The sequence below is a fragment of the Phaethon aethereus genome (genome assembly GCF_964289735.1).
Source record: "Phaethon aethereus genome assembly, chromosome: 16".
NCBI classification, from domain to species: Eukaryota; Metazoa; Chordata; class Aves; order Phaethontiformes; family Phaethontidae; genus Phaethon; species Phaethon aethereus.
In genome coordinates, this window is record NC_138592.1 from 3848853 (window position 1) to 3868185 (window position 19333).

The window sequence follows — 19333 nt, forward strand, 5'->3', positions numbered from 1 at the left end:
AGGTGGGGTTTCTCCATCATCTGGGGCACGGCTGGATGTCTTTCTGAAAGAAATCACAGCCTTCTCACCAGCACTGGGGGTTTAGAGACAATTTTGGACGACATCTGTGCTATCCAGGCTGAACGAGGGAGGGAGGAAAGACGGTCACTTCTGGCCTTGGTACTTGCCAAGTGAGACCAGAACAGGGCTTTTCCACAGCCAAGCACAGAAAGAGCCCTTTAACACAGGAGGATGAATTAGCAACAGTTCTCGTTGCCTCCATCCTCAGTGCTGCATCGGGTGAAGAGTGAGCTGCATACCCGCTGGGCGTCCAACCAGGACCTGATGAGCAGCATCCGGGACCAGCTGGCGCTGCACAGCTCCCAGCTGATGGATCTCCGCGACGCCCTCAACGAGGCTGTGAACAAAACCAGGCAGACGGAGGACTTGAACAGCCTGAACTGCAACAACCTGGAGGAGAGTCAGGTAGACCTTCACCAACTTGTCCCATACTGCCAAGTAGTTGAGGGGGCCCTACCCCGGCCCTGCCAGTGCCTAACCCTCTGTCTTGTATACCTAGCAAAAGAGCCGTGAACTCCAAAAGCAGCATGCGCTGGTCCAGGAGACCCTGAGGATGGCCAAGGACTCCCTGGCCCAGGTCTCCGACTTTCTACAGAAGATGGAGAATGCAAAGGAGGTGGGTGATGGAGGTGCTTCAGCATGGGCAGAGTGCGAGGGGCTGGCAATCCTCAGGAGTGATGTGTGTCCTTGCAGGCATATGAGAAGCTGGCAGCCCTGCTGGATGGGGCAAAGCTGCCTCTGACTGAGCGGGTCAAGAAGTTCTCCCCGGCTAGCAGCAAGATCCCCGTTGTGGAGCAGGCAGAGGAGCATGCCCGGCTCCTGGATGAGCTTGCAAGGAACCTGTCCAGGTGAGGCACTGGTCTTGACCCTCAATAGTCAGGCCATCTCCTACCAGAGGTGAGGATGAGAAACTGCCTTCCTATGCCATGGGGGAGCAGTGGAGTGCCATCTCGAAAGCTTTATCCATGAGAACATGTTGTGATGAGGAACCCATAGGGGTTTGTCGGGGCATGGGCAAGAGCCCAGCCTGAGCGGACTTCATGGACTTCATGGACTTCATTGCTTCATCTTCCAACACAGCATTATCCAGGGCACAAACCAGGATGGCTTTATCCAGCGGGCGATCGATGCCTCTAATGCCTACGCCAGCATCATTGAAGCTGTGAAAAAAGCCGAGCAAGCAGCCCACGATGCTGATGAGGCAGCCAGTGAAGCTTTGATGGTACGTGCCATGGGGAGCCCTGTGAAGATGAGCAAAAGACAAACTCCCTTGACAGTCCTCCAGCTTTTCACATCCATGCATAGGGCTCTGCTGCCTCTTCCCTTTGAGTCTTGAGAACTCTTTCTGTGCCAGAGAGCAGAGCCTCTGCCATGGCTGGGACCAGACTCTGGGGGTTTGGGTCTCCCCGTCATGCCCCAGCAGCACACCCCATGGCGATTGTCTGAATGAGCATTTTTGTGTGCAGTCAGGGCTGGAGACTGGAATTCCTTTTTAGACTCCCAGGCAGTGCATGTTTGTTTTACAGAGTGTCATATCAGAAAATCTCGGAGCCACTTCTAAAGAGCTGAAGAGGAACAGCAGCAACCTGGAGGAGGCTGTGAGGAGAGAGCAGAGAAAACTCAACGAGGGTGAGAGATGCTCCTTGCAGGGTGTGATGTCTTTCAGGCTGGACTGAGATCCAACACACAACATAATGCATTTCTTTAATTGCAGCTATTAAAGGCACTCTGCAGACAGCAAAGGACAAGCTGGCTGACCTCCGCGTGAAGAAGGAGCAGCTCCTGAGCCAGCTCCAGTCTGTGCAGGACATGCTGGGCAGGGACCAAGGTTTGTCCTGGGGTAACTAGTAGACTAGTTCTCTCTGCAGCCTTCCTTGCACCCAGGCTGTGACCCAAGGATGCTTCCGCCCTGCTCCTGGCCATCCCAGAGATTTTTCTCCTTTCTTTGCAGAGGACACAAAAGAGACAATCCAGAATGCCAAAGCAGCAGCTGCAGAGGCCAACGAAACAGCTGCGAGAGTGGAAGATACCCTGAGCACCATGAAGAAGAATCTGGATGAGTGGAAAGACCAGTATGGAGACCTTCGAAATGAAGACCTGAACCAGGCAGTCCAGGATGCCAGGAAATCTGGTGAGTGCTGGGCTGCCAGGGCTGACTCTGGCGTGAGTCAGTGCATGGACAGATGTCCTCAGAGAGCTCTCTGCTTTTGGAAGCTGTGCTTTGCAGCTCCAGGTCAAGAGTAGAGGGAGGTAGCAGCCGATACTGGGTGCTTTAAGTTCTGTCCCTTTATTTTTTTTCCTCTCCCTGCAGTGTCAATATCACTTATACCCTTACTGCAGGAGATGCGTGCATTAGAGCATTTTCACAACCCCCCATTAAGGCTGCTGGGTTTAGGGGTTTAGTGACTCTGCTCCCAGCTGCTATTGCTTTGACTTGCATGTCTCAAAACTGCCTGAGCTTTACATCTTCCTTTCTCACTAACCTTCCAAACCCCTGGATTCTCTCCAACTCCAGTGTCCAGCCTGGAAAGCACCATCCCGCTGCTACTGGGGAAGCTGAGCAGCCTGGAGAACAGGAGGAACAAGAACGCCACTGTGTCAGAGAACATTGTGCGGATCCGGCAGCTCATCACGCAGGCGAGGAACGCCGCCAGCAAGGTGGGTTCATGGGAGGGTGAGGATTGTGCAAGGGGTGCCAGGGGCTTGTCATGAATGAGGGCTTACCTGAGGGTAGTATGCGAATTGGGGAGTATCTAGAAGAACTCGGTCTGTCAGGCAGGGTCCCTTTCTCATGGCAAGACTCCAGAAAATACTTTGGCTTGGTAGAGTTGGTAATGATGAGAGGCAGCAGCAGTGGTTTCAGTGCCGTGGGTTTGGATTTCTCTCCCTCCAGGTGAAAGTGCCCATGAAGTTCAATGGCAGCTCGGGTGTGCAGGTCCGGATGCCCAGCAACCTGCAGGATTTGGCAGCCTATACATCCCTCAAATTCTACATCCAAAACCCTGAGCCCAGGAGCCGGCAGCGACGGCAGGATGGGACAGAGGAGGGGCGGTTCGTGTTGTACCTGGGCAGCCGGGAGGTGAGATGGGGCTGCGTGGGTAGGAGGAGGGCAGCGGGAGCCCATGTTGGTAGCATCAATGGGGGATCGCGCCTGAACGTCGGCTCCTCTCCCTTCACCTGCTCCCCGAGTGTCTTTGTGGGGAACACGAACAGGCCCTGAGTGCAGCCGTCAGCCTGGCTGGAGGTGGATGGGAAGAGCAGTGCGAATGGGAGTGCTTGGCCAGTGCAGCCCTGGGAGCATCAGGGAGAGCATCACTTGGTGCTCCTGCCTTTCCCGAATGCCAATATGTGGCCCTGTCTCTCCCGGCATTCAGGCTGCTGGAGACTACCTAGGCATCATACTCAAGGACCGCAAAGTGCAGTGGGTCTACAAACTGGGCAATGAAGAGCCAGCTTCCCTAACCGTTGATGAGGATATTGGAGAGCAGTTTGCCACCATCAGCATCAACAGGTAGGACAGTGATGGGACACATCCCAAGGAAGTTCAGTGGGAGACTGCCTGCAGTGGATGCAGGTAGTGCTATGTCCAAGCCCAGACAGGCGCTGAGCTTGTAGAGGTGCTGTGGACTCCATCATCCAGTCATCCCTAAATGTTCAACGCTGAGATACCTCAAAAAAAATAGCAGGGAGGTTGTGTCTTACCAGGTCATGGAGGGTCTGGGGGTTCCTGCAGGGAGAGGAAAGATGAAGCTTATGATGGAGTGTCCATTCAGCCTTGTGGCAGTGCTGATAACATGAGTGATGACTCCTTTCAGGCACTGCTGCCCTGGGGCTCCCCAGCGGGAGATGCACCCCTTTTTGGGTAGGGCTGTGCAGGGAAGTTCTTTGCTCAGGGAGGGCAGGGTTTGCTCCTCTTTGGGGTCTCCACTTGTCTTGACCATCCCTCCCTGCTGCAGGATCCTGCAGTATGGGCACATGTCAGTGATCGTGGAGAGGCAGACGGTGCACGAGACCAAGGGAGACAGTGTGGCCAAGGGGGAGCAGGGGCTGCTCAACCTCGACCCGCGCAACGTGGTCTTCTACGTGGGTGGCTACCCTTCCAGCTTCACGGTGAGACAGGCAGCAGGGCGGGAGGCTTGATTTTCTAGGAGGTATCAGTGATACCTTTGGAGCTTCTTGTGGGGGGAAATCCTTGATTTCATGGGAAAACCAGGATCAAACTTGCCCTAACTGTCTGGCTTCATTCCCAGCCTCCTCCCACTTTGCGCTATCCTAACTACCGTGGGTGTCTGGAGCTGGACACACTGAACGAGGAGGTGGTGAGCCTGTACAACTTCCAACGCACCTTCCAGGTGGACACCACCACTGAGAAGCCCTGTGCAAGGTAGAGCACAGTGCCCAGGCAGCTCTGGTCTGTGGCACTTACCCTTGGCTGCCCCAGAGCATGGCAGTTGGCTTTGGAGTGACGCCTTGGACCTCTTCTTGTGTGACTCAGGTCCAAGTCCACAGGAGACCCCTGGTTGACTGATGGCTCCTACTTTGATGGCACTGGTTATGCAGAGATCAAGTTTGAGAGCCAATTTGGCACGACCAAGCGCTTCGAGCAGGAGATCCGTGTGGTCTCCTACAATGGCATCCTCTTCTTCCTGGAGAATCAGGCAGGTGCTTGCTCCCTTGGGGAGCCTTCATCCCTCAGCCAGTGGGCTAGGACAGTCCCAACCCCACTTGCACACATTCCCAACTCAGAGCCCCAGGGAGAAGAGGGCTTTGGAGATGGCAGTGCTGCTTGGAGCAGCATTTCTGCACTATTGTTAAAAGCCACCAGAGGGTTGGATCCAGACCTCACAGCAGAGGCAATCGCTTGTCTGGTGCTGGAGAGACTCACCTGAATTCTAAGAGCACCCATGCACGGACCCTCCAAGCCAGGCCAGGGTTCACTGGGGCAGGCGGTGCTGCAAGGAGCATTTCCAGCCTGTGGTGCCATCCCTGTGCGCCAGCACAGGGCTGCTGATGGCAGATAAATCCCCAGTAATTGTCACAGTGATGCATCAAGGCACTGGCAGCAGGACCTGCTCCCACCAGTGCTAAAGGGCAGGTCGAGCTCAGCACCATGGCTATATGCTGGACACCAGGACGTGGGGTTGAGTGTCCATCCTGCCTCCTCCAGGGTCAGTTCCTGTGTCTGGCCATCCGAGATGGGAAGTTGGTGCTTTACTATGACTTCAGTACCGGCCTGGAGATGGCAAAACCCAGCAGCAACTCCTCCTCCCTCACCATCAGCAGCACCACAAACAAAGCGGTAAGGGGGAACAGCTGCCTGCCCGGCTTGCTTGGAGGGCTGCCCATCCAGAAGTGGGGGGGCACCCAGATCGTTGTTTTTGGTGGGGAGAGCTGCAAGAAGTTCTTTGACTAGAACCGTGGACCTCATGCTGCCCTCTGTGATGGGCCTAATTGACCCAGGTGGGTGGATCATTTTTCTCCTCTCTCTCCAGATCCAGATCTTCCTCCTCAAAATGAATAACAAGAAGCGCATCCTGGTGCGGCTGGAGCGCCTCACCATTTTCATGGTGGAACAGGAGAACTCCCTGGAGAATGCTGTCTCCTACTACCTGGGTGGTGTGCCCCCAGCTGTGCTGCCCCCAAGGTGGGTCTAGCCTGCGGTGGGGTGGGACAGTCCACATCTTCCCTTCCAGTGTCCCTGGTGGTGGCCCTGGCCCTTTCTCAGCCACATCCAGGGCTGTTGAGGTCCTGCCGAAGCTCTGGGTGGAGATTTCCTTTTCCTGCCCACCACCGTGAGCTTTTGAGAATGGACATCTCCATCTCTGATGAGGCATGAGGTGCTGGTGGCCATCACTGAGTCCTCCTTTGCCATGCTGGGTGCTTTGGAGCAGCCTTGTGCCTGAGGCACTGGAGATACCCATGGCCATCGTGGGTCCTTCCCAGGCACTCTGTTTGAAGGGCTGCAGGGCCAGATCCTGCCCACGGCTGGATCCTGCCTGGGGCTGTCCTCATAGCACTGTTTCCTTCTCCTGCAGCTTGAAAGCACTGTTCCCCACGGGTGGGCCCATCCGGGGCTGCATGAAGGGCTTGAAGGCGCTCGGGAAATACGTCGACCTGAAGCGCATGAGCACCGTCGGCGTGAGCTACGGGTGCACCTCAGACCTGCTGGTAAGCACAAAGCCCTGGCAGCCTGGCCAGCATGCTGGGGAAAGGGAGCACAGGACCCCCAGGACAGGCCCGATCTCCCCTCCTTCACACAGAAACAAGCATAAAAACCCCAGGTCCTCGGTGCAGGGCGGTTTTGGCAAGGTGCTCCACACGGCTGGTCATAGCACGGGCCAGACCCAGCGAGGACCTGAGTGCCTCAGTCACCCTTCCAGCACCCCTGCAGTGCCAGGGCTGGGCTCTCACCTCACCTCCATGGTATCCCTTGCAGGTGGCTCGCTCAGTCAGTGTCCACGGCCATGGCTACCTGACCCTGGCCCTGAAGGACGTGCCAGGGCTGCGGGATTTCTACAGCGGCTTCAGCTTCCGGACAAGCCAGCGCGAGGGGCTGCTTTACCACCACAGCACTCAGGTGGGCACCTGCAGTGCCCCCACGTATCCCAGCAGCAGGCCAGAAACATGTCCTCCTGCACTGGGGATGGTGCTGCTCCCCCCTTGGGAAAGGCAGGGATTTTGGTGGGGCCAGAGGGCAAATCCACAGTGAAATCTGCATCCTGAGCTCCTGGAGGGTGGTGGGGAAATGGGCACTTCCTTGCGGTTCAACTGCTGAGCAACAATGGGGCGATGCTTTCTGCAGGAGGGGACGTGCTGGGTGTCCCTCCAGAGTGGCCAGCTGACCTTGAACCTGATGGAAACTGAAGTCACCACTGAAAATGCCTATGCGGATGACAGGACCCACTACGTGGCCTTCTATAGCGATGCCCATGGGTACGTGTCCTGCCAGCGCATGGGGAGTGGCATGCTGATGGCCATGGGGACCCGCTCAGCCCATGCTGCTCATCTCCCCCGCAGGGTCCGGCTGTATGTGGACGATGAGCTGCAAGACACTGCAGCAAGCACTGGGTCCAGCTGGCGGCAGCGACGCCAGGATGGGCGCCCACTCTTCCAGCTTGGGGGCTCACCAGAGCCGGGTGCCCTCAGCAACCTCACCGGCTGCATCGGGAATGTCTTTGTCAAGCGGTGAGTGTTGCCGTGCTGCTTCCCAGAGAGCAGGGTTCAGCCCCTTTGTGCCTCCTGGCTGGCCTGGTGACACAGTCCCCTTTTCCCTGTGTGTAGGATGTCAGAGCCACAGATGGTGGTGGACCTGCAGCAGAACGTGGAGAGCATCAATGTCACCATGAGCTGTCCTTGGGGCGAGCAGCCACAGCAGCTCAGAGTCACTCTGAAGAAGGACAGGCGGAAACCCAAGGTACCAGCTGCTGCCCAAACGTCCCACATCCTCATCCCCATCCTCAGATGCCACTGTTGCCCCCTCATTGAGCACCTCTGCCCCATGACACCTGCAGGGATGCTCCCCTCACTCCATTCCTTGGTGCATCTTGTGTAGGTGCTGGCCAAGCCTGCTGTGAAGGATCGCCGCCACGATCGGGGTGGGCTCTGCCGGCTGCACCCACAGCCCCACACAGCTGGGGGCACCTTCCGCTTTGGGAGTGCTCCAAGCAGTCGCTGGGAGTTCGAAGAGATCCCAGCCTCCTTTGGCCAGAGGTGAGGCTCACCCCATGCCCACCCCACACAACCTCAGCCTCAGGGACCATTGCTTGGAGAGCAGGTATCCCTTGCAGTTGTGGGAGAGCAGGGTGCTCCCATCACCCCCCTGTCCCTGCAGGTCCCATTTCTCCCTGGAGGTGAAGCTGAACTCCTCCAGCGGGCTGCTCTTCTATGTGGCGGGCGAGCGGGGTGCCTTCATGGCTCTCTTCGTTTCCAACGGGCGCTTTGTCTTCCTGGTGGATGTCGGCAGGCACCGGCTGCGGATCCGCAGCAAAGAGAAGTACCGTGACCGGCGGTGGCACACGGTGAGTGGAGGGTTGGGGCTCTGCAGGACCTCCTTGAGTCACATTGCTCCTGTGAACCCCCATCACCAGGTGCCCATGCAGGGGTTAGCTCAGTGCAGCCCTGCTCTGAGCATCGCTTCCTAATCGCACACGGGACACTCATGGTCCCATGGGAGCAAAGGGGACAGCAAAAACACAGCTAGGGCTGGTTGAACCTCCAAGCTGAGGTCTCCCTTCCCTGGGTGCAGCCCTGGGGCTCCTCCCAACCCAGGAAGCCCCCAGCCCTGGCACTGACCTTTGGTCCTTGCAGGTCTTCTTCAGCAGAGACCAGAGCCGAGCCCAGCTGGTCATTGATGGGCTGCGAGCCCAGGATGCTGCAGTGGCTACCGCAGGGCTGTTTGTGGCCCGGACTCCCTTGTATGTGGGGGGGATCCCAGCTGGAAAAGCCAAAGCTCACATACCGGTAAGGGTTTGGTGGTCCCATGGCATCACTCTTGTCTTGGCCAGTTCCCAATCCTGTGGCATTGCCCTGTGCCTGCCCTTTTTTGACCACTCCTTGCTCACTCTGGTGGCCTCTCTCCACAGGCTGCATCAGCCTCCAGCTTCGATGGCTGCCTGAGGAACCCACAGCTGAATGGGAAGCCCCTGGGTCCCCCCTCACGCACCTTCGGGGTGACGCCATGCTATGAGGGCACGCTGGAGAGCGGGGTCTTCTTCACTGCAGAGGGCGGGTCTGTCGTCCTAGGTACCCCACAGCAGCCTGGGCTGGCTCCCACGGCCCTGGGACTAGGAGGGATGTGTCTCATGAGGGGTTCCCTTGTCCCCTTCCTTACCAGTAGCATTTCTCTTCTAGCTGATGCAGTGGCAACTGAGCAAGACTTGGAGGTGACACTGGAAGTGCGTCCTCACAGTGCCTCTGGCCTCATCTTCCATGTCGGCACGAGGAGAAGCCATCATCTCCTGCTGTACATGGAGGAGACGAAGGTAGTGGGAGGGTGGCTTCCCCACAGAGTTTCAGAGGCAGTGGCCATCTCTTGCTCATCCCGCTCAGCTCACTGGGCTCTAATGGGTTTGTTTCACACACCAGGTCACTGTGAGAGCAAATGCTGGGGCTGGCGAGTTCTCTGCATCGGTGACATGCCCATCTCTCTGCAACGGGCAGTGGCACACCATTGCAGGTGAGGTGACAGCCAGCCCTTGGCTCTGGGAAGCTGCTCCACTCCTGCTGCTCAGCCCACATCTCCTGGGGGGAGCAGGGGGCCCTTCCTCAGATATTTAAAACCCCAGCTCCCACCTGCATGCACTTAATTTGTGAGACTGTAGCTGCTATTAGGTCATTTCCTAATTAAGAGTCCATGCCTGATCTTGTTAGTGCTGTCAGATCTGGTGGACAGGAGAGACGAGGTGTTTGCCCAGGTCACGGAGCAGCTGGCAAGGCTGGGGCTGCCCCATGGTCCTGCTGGGCCAGTCCTGGCCTCAGCTCCCCCCAGGACTGTCCTGCTGAAAGCAGATTGGGTCCAGAGGGCTCAAAGCCCACAGCTGGGAGCAGGGATCTGCAGGATTCACACTTGCACAGGCAAAACTCAGCCTTTCATGTATTTGCCATTGAGCAAGTGCTAAGGTTTTGCATCAAGCCCTTTCTGGGGGTGGGGGTCACAGCTATAGCCCCTGTCTCAGCTCAGCTCTATTTTAAGCTCTCATCTTGGACCTGGATGAGAGCCATCCTGGTGCATTTTCTGCTTCAGGACCTCTCCCCATCTGTGGCCAGAGCCACTCTGAGCTGATCCCCTTATGTCCCACCCTGCTGGGAGAGGGCAGCCCTCTTCACTGCTTTATGGGTGGCCCCTGTGACCAAAGGACAGATTTTGAGTGAGGCTCTCCCAAACTCGGGGCATTTCCCAAGAGCCAGGCCAGGTCCTCTGACCCTCCCCGTAGTTTTGCTCTGCTCCAGCACTGGTCTGTGCCAGAGGGTGGAGGTGGTCTTGCTTTCCGGGGGAGGAAGCAGGGCTGACACTTGCTTTCTTTCAAAGTTGCCAAACGGAAAAGCATAATCCAGGTTGATGTGGACACAGAAGGCAACTACACAGTGGGACCCAGCCAGCCTCCTGCACCCAGCGCAAGGGCGACCTTCTGCGTGGGAGGGCTGCCTGGTGAGTTGGGAAAGATGTGCTGCAGAACCAAATACCCCAAAGCTGAGAGAGATACTATTCCAGGTGCAAAATAGAGGTACGTAATCCTCTGTCCTCTTATTAGCCAGACTAATGCTTGTTTTTACTCGTTCTGTCTGCAGAGACAGACAAGGCCAGCACACTGTCACCGTTACCTCCCCTCCCTCATTATGTGGGCTGTATAAGGAACCTGCTGATTAACCGGAGCCACGTGGACCTGCCGCAAGCCGGGACTGTCAGGGGCTCCGTTAGCCTGAAGGGTTGCCCTGTGCTGTAAGTGCATGCACATCCGTGTACAGCCTGACCAACGGAAAGCTGCACTGCTCCCTGGGCCCCAGACGTCACCTACTCAATAGCACTAACCGTGGTCAAACATACTTGATCTCCAGTGACTGCAGGCACAAGTCTGGGCCCAAAACCAGAGAGGGGCCATGAATCCAAGGGGAAGGAGGGCAGGGGAGGAAGATGGGGGCACTTTGGGGACACCTTTCACAAATAAAACCAAAAAGTTGGAACAGAATGTGGAGACAGGTCTGAGTCCTTCCCCTGTGGTCAAGCATCTGCAACAGGACTTGTGCTGCCCCAGGGCCCGTGGTAAGAAAGAGCAGCTGTCCTCTACAGAGCATGGGCTGAAGCACACAGCAGCCATGCATCATGTCCTAAATCCTGTTCCCATTACCCCACGCTTACAATGCACGTAGAATTAGTTCACAGAACACTTGAGGCTATTAATAACAGTCACAGACTGTCTTCTGCTGAAGGCTGTAGGCAGTTTCTGTTATTATAATAAATGCAGTTAGGACAAACTGGATTAATTCCATCACTTCTGTGTTTTTATAAGCAAGGACACATATAACCTCCCCCCCCAAGGGCAGTCTCAGTTCACCTGCCACTGTGCGCAGAGCTTTGCAAGGGGGAACTTGGACAAAATTCTGTTCACAGAATTAGCATCTTCTTATCAATCAGATTAATTTATAACAATCAAAAAAAAAGGAACAAAATGGCCTGGGAAAACTGCCAAGGGAAAGGAGAAAGACACAACCACTCTGACCCCCTGCAGTTGCACTCAGCGCTGGTAGATACATGGACAAAAGTCCTGTTATGTGAAGCAAGAAAACTTGTTGCACAAAAGGGAAGAAAGAAACAAGAAAGGTTACCTCCGCGTCTGGCAGGGCCAGAGAGGTGGCACTTGGCCCTCACCCGCCCTGCCAGCAGTTGCCTTCTCCTGCTCAGCCTCACTCTGCCTGGTGTAGTGCAGTCTTCACTTGAAAAGCTTTTTTCTCCCAAGCCACCTAGTTCACTTGTGCACTTACACATCATATATATATTTGTGTGTGTATATATATCTAGCCACTTGGGGACAAAAGTCTTGCTTCTGAAATGGACTTATAAGTTATATCATTATATTGTGGGTTTTTTTATGAGGGGTAAATATTGTAAAATGGGTTTTTAACATGTCCATCTTAAATGTAATTATGACCTGTTTTTAAGTTGTAGTATTAAAGATGGTCTTTCTTTGTAAATCACTGGTACATACTTTGGAGTCGAATAAAGTTTTATGTTACTCTCTTTCACTTCACTGGTGAAGAGCAACTATGTGGCCCTGCAGACCACAACCTGCTGGGCCCAAAGCTGGATGGCAGTCAGCAATGTGTCCTCAGGAAGCTCATTACACATCATCACAGGGCATGGAAATTAGAAGAATTAGTCTAGCCTGATGCCAAAAGCATCAAAACTGAACAGTAAGCAACTCCACCGATAATAAAGAGCAAGTACTGCTAAAGTGCATGTTAAATAGACTGAGAAAGAGCGGTATGGCAGATAAAGGAATTTTCTTTATTTGTAGATTTATATAAGCATAATATGAAGTTAGTAATCCTACTGCAGTTGCTTAAGTTAGTATCTAGGAATATCTGTAAGGAAAAGCAAATAACTTAATCTAAACTCATATCTTCCTCTTCATCTTTCTTGTCCTTAGAGTCTCCTTCCTTTTGGTCTGACTTGACACTGTTCTGCATTGCTTTGGCAAATGCTTCTACATCTAGAAGTTAAACACACAAGTTATTTAACTTTGCATTTTCTGGGATGGAGCTCATTGTCCACACGAGGTTAAGCTTCATTACTTGGAAAATAAACAGTTGCTTTAGTAAGAATCTATTAGCAGGGAAGAAAATTTTAACGCTCCTTTAATATACACCACACATTTAGATCGCCCCGACATAGCCAGCGTTTTCTGCACTTTAATTCTGGACAGGCAGCCCAAGATGTGGAAAGCTCGTCAGGGCAAACCAACACCTCCCTCCCTCCAGTGCTACAGGCCACAGCCGTGCATGGATTTCAAACAACTAAAGACTCCCAGAAAAAAGGCATTCCTGAACAAGGTGGCTAGAACATCGCCAGAGTCTTTTGCATCTCTATCAAGAGAATAACACCAAGGCTGCTCATCACATCTCTTTGCGGAACCCTGACTTCTCTAAATGCGCGTCTGACATCACACTGCATCTGCTGGGGAACACCTGAGCCACTCGCCTTTTCATTCTAATAAAACAGTTTAAGAGTCGGCTTCTGACAGTTGCTCAGCAGCTAATCATTATATTCCACATTCCATGGCTGTGCGCAGTGCAAAAAAATAAAAACAACCCAAATAAACCACTTCATCATGTTCCCAACAGCACCAATATTTACCTCCTTTATTTGCTGCATCTACTGCCTCTGCGGGTAAGCCAAACTGACTCATTAGCGGGCCAAGCTGTCCTGAGGCTAAGGCAGCGCTGAACATGCTCAATGCCTGTGAATTGAAGTCAACAGCATCAGGAAAAGTTTGCATGATGTTTCTCCAGCACCAGGTGGCTACTGTGCAATGCCTGCACGAGGAGAGCCAGCACGGCACAGCGCCCGCACAGCCGGCCTGGGAGCAGCCGCTCGCCTTCATACACCACTGCACTGTGGGCAGGCCTTGAAACGCTGCTACCCCACAGGCCCCGTGCGCATGCTGCAATGGATTCTGCAGTTGGGAGCCACATCTGCTAGATACCAGTAAGTTAGTCAACTGGCTAGATACCAGGAAGCACAAACTGGTAAGCCCTGCTAGACTGAGCAACACACGAAACCAGTGACACAACCTCCAGCTGGTTTAGTGCATGGAAAACTTAACTAACTTTTATCTAGCTGCAGATACTTAATCAAATCACCAATTAAAAACACCCCTCGCTTCTGAGTCTTGCCAACACAGAAGAGTTGCCATAGTTTAAACTAAAAACAGTAGTCTTAGCCCCTGAAATTTTGCAAGTTGACAAATTTCAATCAATCAGTGTAACTCATTCAAATTGGCCTGTAATTCACCAGCTTTAATCAATGAAGCAGTAGTGTTTCAAGAGGAACACAGGATGTAGTGCTGTAAACACGAGCATCTCTTTGCTTCAGTCACTTGAAATGACCTTTAAGGAGGCTGCTGACAAGCCACTCTGACAGGGAATAACGAATTTGCTACTACTCCTGTCACTTGCCAGACAGCATTTATAATAAAGAGAAAGGTAAAGCCCAATTCCAAAAGAAAAAGTAAAAAACATTCTCATCTTGCCCTTGGGTGACCGCAGGAAGGAAGAACTAGTGCTCCATTAAACCATGTCCCTCCTCCTTTCCACTTCTACAGAGCAATTTCCTACTCTGAAAGTGTCAGGAACCTGAAAAAGCAGGGCAAGGCAAATCATGACACCTGGGGGAGGAGGGAAGGAGAACTGCTCAGCATCTACCTGCTGAAACTGAGGAGACGTCAAGGTATTCTGAATCTCTTCTGCAGTCTGCGGCAGAGATTCCCCTGAGGGAAGGTAAGGCATCAACCGTTCCTGAACTTCAGCATTGGCCAGGATGGGAGCCATTATCTCGGGAGTCAGAACAGTTGCCAGGTCAACTAGGAACAAAATAAATAGTTGGCTGTTAGACTATGCACAAAACCCATTTTGTCATGTAAACAAAATGATCTAATCAGATGAGTACTGAAACATCGCATACTGCTAGCATCCTTTCTCCCTCTCTCAGTTTTGGAGTGAGAGTAAGACTCTTGAAGCAGCCAAGAACAGCACTCAAATATTTGTTACATTCTGTTTTTCGTAAGAGACCTTTCAAACCAATTTGGAACAGGATAGGACAGTAAAACAGCTCCCAAGTACTCCTGGATCCAACACTTGTCTGGCCAGAACACTGTTACCTTGCTGTCCTCCTGCTCCAGATGGCACATTCATAGTAGCTAAAATGTTCTGAAGGTCACTCAATTGAATGGGCTGGGTTGGGCTCGTGGCTGAGCTGGTTCCATTACCCGAACTTGGTACAGGGCTCGGACTGGTCACAGACGCAGCTGCAGGAACGGATGGGGCAGGCGTGACACGCGTAGAAGAAGTTGTGGAAGATGGCGTCACAGCAGCTGACTGGCTGCGAGAGCTGGAGAAGATAATTAGTATAATTCATTCCCTGCAAAAAACAGATTTGCCTCTTGTATCTTGAAAAGCTCCTTTCCAAGCCCTTACAATATGAAAAGCTCCTTTCCTCATTTTAGAAGGGTAATAAGTAGTCTTAATTCCCATCTTACTTCCTGTTCAGCAGGCCATGATTCCTCCCACAGAAGTGGCAACTTTACGTTAACTAAAATCTTACAAACCCAGACCAAACAGGCATCCTACCTTGATGATGAACTGCTGGTCGGGGGTCCCCCACTTCCAAGCAGACTGGCCAGCCCAGGACCTGTCAGTGCACCCAGTCCACCTTCCGTAAATATAAGAGAAGAAAAGGTTTAGAAATTTGTTTATCTGGGTTTTTTGCACCTCTCTGCTCTGGAGAGGTCACTCTTGTACCTGAAAGGTTTTATTTGCTAAAATAGAGGAGGAGGGGGTGAAAGAACCCAAACTAACCCCCCCACCCCTTTCTATAAATTAACAGCTCTGTTTTCTGATCTTGCATCCCTATTAGAAAACTGCCTTAGAGTTGTACATTTTAGAAATTACTCAATTTCTACACAAGAATAAAATTACTTCGGTTTGTGCCGTATATACACGATCATTGTAACACAGCCCTCTCCTCTTATCTACTGGTTCCCAAAAATCCAACTTTTCTCTGAACTTTAAAGCCAAGGCCCTTGGCAGAAGATTAGAGGCAGCCTTTGAGTCACCATCACTGTCTCGCCATACACCTGGGTTTTGCAGCTTGAAACCTGACGCAGATACAGCAGCAGAATCAGCCGAGTCCTTAAACGTTTCACAGGGAGAGCAAAGGACGGACAGCCCTGTGTAGAGAGCGCTCCCGGTCGAGCGGTGATCAGGAAACCAACACTTGGCCTTTGAGCCAACTGCCATATGCAAAATACATCCGAATCAGCCTCCTTCACCCACACATTCCAACTGCCAAGGACTTATCGCAGTGTCAAAAGCATCGGCTAAAAGGAGCTGGGGAAAGGCCTGGCTTCCAGGCCCACTGGGGCTGCCAGCGACTGATTGTCCCCCTACGATACCTTTGAGCCACATCAGCCAAACGCTCCATTTACCACACGCTTCCCATCCAGTGTTTTCTTGTACCACCTTTAATTAGATACACGTCCCTACACAAGCACCTGCATTCATCACCCACCTTTTGGAAACTATCTGCAAGTAGAGCACAGAACAACAGCGCTCCATTAGCAAACACATCATTAACGGAAGCTGCAGACCACTGGAGGTCAGAGCCAGCCACCAGCTCCCTCCTTCATATAGGATCCACTCCTGAAGCAACAAACCATGCCTGCAACACTTACGCTCACTGATTGCACAGCTTCCCCAGCAGCATGAACAGCAGGGTGAAGCTAACCAGGTTGTACCACACGCTACTCTACTCCATTCTTGCTAGGAAAAGTTTACCCAGGAGCAAGAAAGCTCCTTTGTTGCAGGAACTCTGCAATAAAGGCAGAATCCTGAGAGAAATACAAAAGAACAAGATGCTGCTGGGGGAAGAGATCCACACAGATTCACCACAATCACTGTTTGCCGAGGCAAGCAGATGGTTTTCTTTGCATTACAGCAGTGAGCTTCATATCAAACTGTCTTATGGCTAGATGTAAAGGCAAAGAAAGAAGAGCTGCTGAGGAAAAGTGTTGAGAAGAAGAGGAAGCCAGTCTTGGGAGTCACGCAAAGCTTCAAGAAGGAAGATCTTTTCCAAACATATCCTAAAAAGCCAGAATCTTCCAACACTAACATTAGATTTCCATCTGAACATCCCACCAACATGAGATTTGCATTTGAAGCTAAAAAGACAGGAGCTATATGCACAAAAATGGATTTTGGAGCTTAAGCACAGAACCTCAGTCACTGCCACCTGCCAAGCATTCCTCTGCCTACTTCCACTCAAGGGTCTGACCTCTCAGGAAATGCTCTATTGGGCTTAGAGCGTGCATAGTGTTGAGAACAGACCACAGGAGGGACTCCCAACACACTTCTCATCCCCTTCAGAAAAACAGCGTGGTGATGCAAGCTCTCCCCAGTGTGGCCCAAGAAAGAAAACCCTAACCTAAGCCTTGCTCTTCTGACTAGAGAGTGCTGTGGGGTGGGTATGCTCCAGCCTTCCTCTTGAACTCTTCCTGCCTTGCACACAAATATTCACTAGATCAGAGGACAATACGAGTAATTCCACAGCTGGGACATTCACCGGGGACGAGTTCCTGGTTTTCAGTCCCTGCTCCAGTGAATATTTAGGAGGAAGAGGAGCAGTAGAAAAAACACAGAAGATTCAGTGGAGCAGAACTGATGTTCCTTGCAGATCAAGCCCTAAGATGAGTGCTGGGTAGAACTGGTACCCTTTGTTTCCTGCATCCTTTTTTTGCCCCTTAGTCCATCTTTGAGGCAGGGCCTTGCTTTCTCATGTGAAAGCAGCGCTATTCAAATCCATAGCACTAATTGAAAATATTGTCAGGTAAGATTTAACCTGGCAGGAGAAAATACCATTTTGGCATAAAGATATTAAAGCATTTTACCAAGTCCTCCTAAGCCCGTTGGTCCGATCAGCTGCATGAGCTGGTTATGGCTCATGTTTCCAAGAAGGCTTTGCAAGCCACCCTCACCTAAAAACAAAAACATTCTGAAACACAACATATTCACATAGGTTTGGTTTTTTTTTTTTCACAGCACTCCAGCTCAAACAGCAGGAGATTAATTGGCATCACATTCTGTACGGAAAAAAACAGTTTCAAGTGCTTACTGATTCATGACGCTCATAAAAGATAAATGCAACTTGGCTTCATAAAGAGGTAAGACTCCAGAGAATCTACTGAAAACAAGGAGAGATTTCTTCTGGCAGTCTTAACTTTCAGCCTGCACCTATTATAACAGCACAGTTTATTTTGCTAAAACCATGTTTACACTTCTGGTATTAACACTGTCCCCAACTCACCCTCCACAGCCATCAGGAATTTCTTCTTAGGGAACTGTAAGTGCTCATTCTAAGAATAAATTAAAAACAACAGCCTCTCATGTGAAGGAGCAGAGAATGGACTGTACCTCCTAATGCCGAGAGCTCGTGGCCTCCGCTTGCGTTTCCACCCAACGCCCCAGGCATCGGTGGATTGTTGAGATACTCGTTCACTTTACGGCAGTGTTCTTCATCCTTGTCCGTCTTCGGCTCCTGCAAGAAAGGTGCTCTTGGTACGAGGCAAACTGGTCGTGTTTTGTTTCAAGACCTTATCATTGACTTCCCACAAACCTGCATCCAGAAGAAGAGTCGCTTTGATCCCGCCTTGAACTTCAATACATACACACGGCCCGTAGTGCACTGAGGTACCCTCTTGAATTCACAGTCATCAGGAAAAATAATCAAGTCCTGGAAAATGTGGCAGTAGGAACAAATGTTTGAGGAAATACATAAATATTCCTTTTAGCATCCCAAAGACCTCTGCCCTCCTCCCCAAACCTTCTTCCATCTGCTCCTCAGAGCAGGGATTTGGAAGTGCAGGCCTGTCAGGCCACAAGTGGAATTCTCATCTTAATTTGGAGACAATCTGGGAGAAGCTCCTTCAGCAGTACCAGTGGAACAAGAACAAGACAGACCATGACATAACGCCTCAGCACTGAACCACAGAACTATACTCACATCCTCGACATTGCCCGAAGTCCTGTCCTTCCAGCAGAAGTGAATGAGGGAGTCATCAGTTTGCTGGATGTAAACAAGGCCTTTTCTCTTGTCGGGGGTTACAGTGCTACCTTTCAGGGACATCTTCCCTGCCCGAAATTCCACCAGGTATTTGCTCGAAGAGCCACGGGAGCCTGGGACCAGGCTTGGAAATAACGCACCTGAAGACATCCTGGAAAGAGAGAGCAAGCAGCAGATATGATGAGAAACCTCCCCATAGTCTCTCTTCTCAATACTGAATGTCAATCTTTATCAAGTGAGCTCCCCAAGAGGAGTCTGTCTCGCTGCCTGCTGAATTTCAGGCCAATCCAGAAGAGCTAAAGGGGAACGCAGGATGAAGACAGGACACCCCACACACAGCCTGCCTGCGAAGTGACTTGAGAATGAAACCACCTTCCCCTTGGCATTTCCTTCTTTCGTTCGTGTCACGGTTCCTGGGATCAGGGACGTTTTAATTGTAAGCAGCCCGACTGTAACGCTGACCTTCACATCACTGCTTCAGCATCCCGGCAGAGAACCGCAGGCCGCCTTGTGCAACGGGTGACCTCCTTACGGCTCCGCACCCGGCCTCACCCACGCCAGCTCCGCGTCTCCCCAGGAAAGCGTTTACCAGCCTCGCAGGTCGAGGCGTTAACGCCGGCAGACCGGCCTGCATGACCTGGCAGTTGTTCTTAAGCTCGCACTCCCGCTTAACACCCCCACACCGGCCGATCCGAGCGCACCGCCGGTAGCGGCCGGTCCGGTCCGCCGCAGGGGCGCCCGGCCCACCCCCACACGTAAAGCAGGAGCGCAGCTGCCTGCCCACCCGCCCGCCTAGGCCGGCAGCACGGCGCAGCGCAGCACAGCCCGGTCCGGCGCGGCCCAGGCAGCCCCCGGCGCTCCCCGCCCGCCCAGAGGCCGCGATTTCCAGCCGCCCCCCCCACAGACACACACAGGTCGCCGGGCTGCGTCCCGCCAGGCCTGTCC

At 52.5% G+C, this 19333-nt stretch overlaps 2 protein-coding genes across 2 annotated transcripts in view; one reads left to right on the forward strand and one right to left on the reverse strand.

Annotated features, from left to right (window-relative positions):
- The window catches only part of LAMA5 (laminin subunit alpha 5), a gene marked incomplete at its 3' end in the record, with an annotated part of 94922 nt that extends 84420 nt beyond the window's left edge, over positions 1-10502 (forward strand). Inside the window, exons 53-80 of the mRNA XM_082007028.1 lie at positions 269-465; positions 560-676; positions 754-908; positions 1141-1282; positions 1587-1689; positions 1775-1888; positions 2012-2191; positions 2576-2718; positions 2954-3139; positions 3435-3571; positions 4017-4170; positions 4311-4444; positions 4556-4718; positions 5228-5359; positions 5553-5704; positions 6096-6228; positions 6497-6637; positions 6863-6993; positions 7078-7245; positions 7342-7474; positions 7613-7770; positions 7892-8078; positions 8368-8520; positions 8643-8802; positions 8911-9041; positions 9145-9235; positions 10088-10207; positions 10348-10502. Coding sequence (XP_081863154.1) covers positions 269-465; positions 560-676; positions 754-908; positions 1141-1282; positions 1587-1689; positions 1775-1888; positions 2012-2191; positions 2576-2718; positions 2954-3139; positions 3435-3571; positions 4017-4170; positions 4311-4444; positions 4556-4718; positions 5228-5359; positions 5553-5704; positions 6096-6228; positions 6497-6637; positions 6863-6993; positions 7078-7245; positions 7342-7474; positions 7613-7770; positions 7892-8078; positions 8368-8520; positions 8643-8802; positions 8911-9041; positions 9145-9235; positions 10088-10207; positions 10348-10502 — 4070 coding nt within the window. The remainder of the gene's footprint in view (positions 1-268; positions 466-559; positions 677-753; positions 909-1140; positions 1283-1586; positions 1690-1774; positions 1889-2011; positions 2192-2575; positions 2719-2953; positions 3140-3434; positions 3572-4016; positions 4171-4310; positions 4445-4555; positions 4719-5227; positions 5360-5552; positions 5705-6095; positions 6229-6496; positions 6638-6862; positions 6994-7077; positions 7246-7341; positions 7475-7612; positions 7771-7891; positions 8079-8367; positions 8521-8642; positions 8803-8910; positions 9042-9144; positions 9236-10087; positions 10208-10347) is intronic.
- Positions 10503-12159: 1657 nt separating this feature from the next.
- Positions 12160-18538, reverse strand: ADRM1 (ADRM1 26S proteasome ubiquitin receptor; the record flags this gene model as incomplete). The annotated part of the gene is made up of 9 exons (XM_082007209.1): positions 12160-12266; positions 12911-13013; positions 13978-14135; positions 14433-14662; positions 14902-14983; positions 17217-17303; positions 17740-17863; positions 17942-18058; positions 18329-18538. The coding sequence occupies 9 exons, from the start codon at positions 18536-18538 to the stop codon at positions 12160-12162; spliced, it is 1218 nt and encodes a 405-aa protein (XP_081863335.1).
- Positions 18539-19333: the final 795 nt, after the last annotated feature.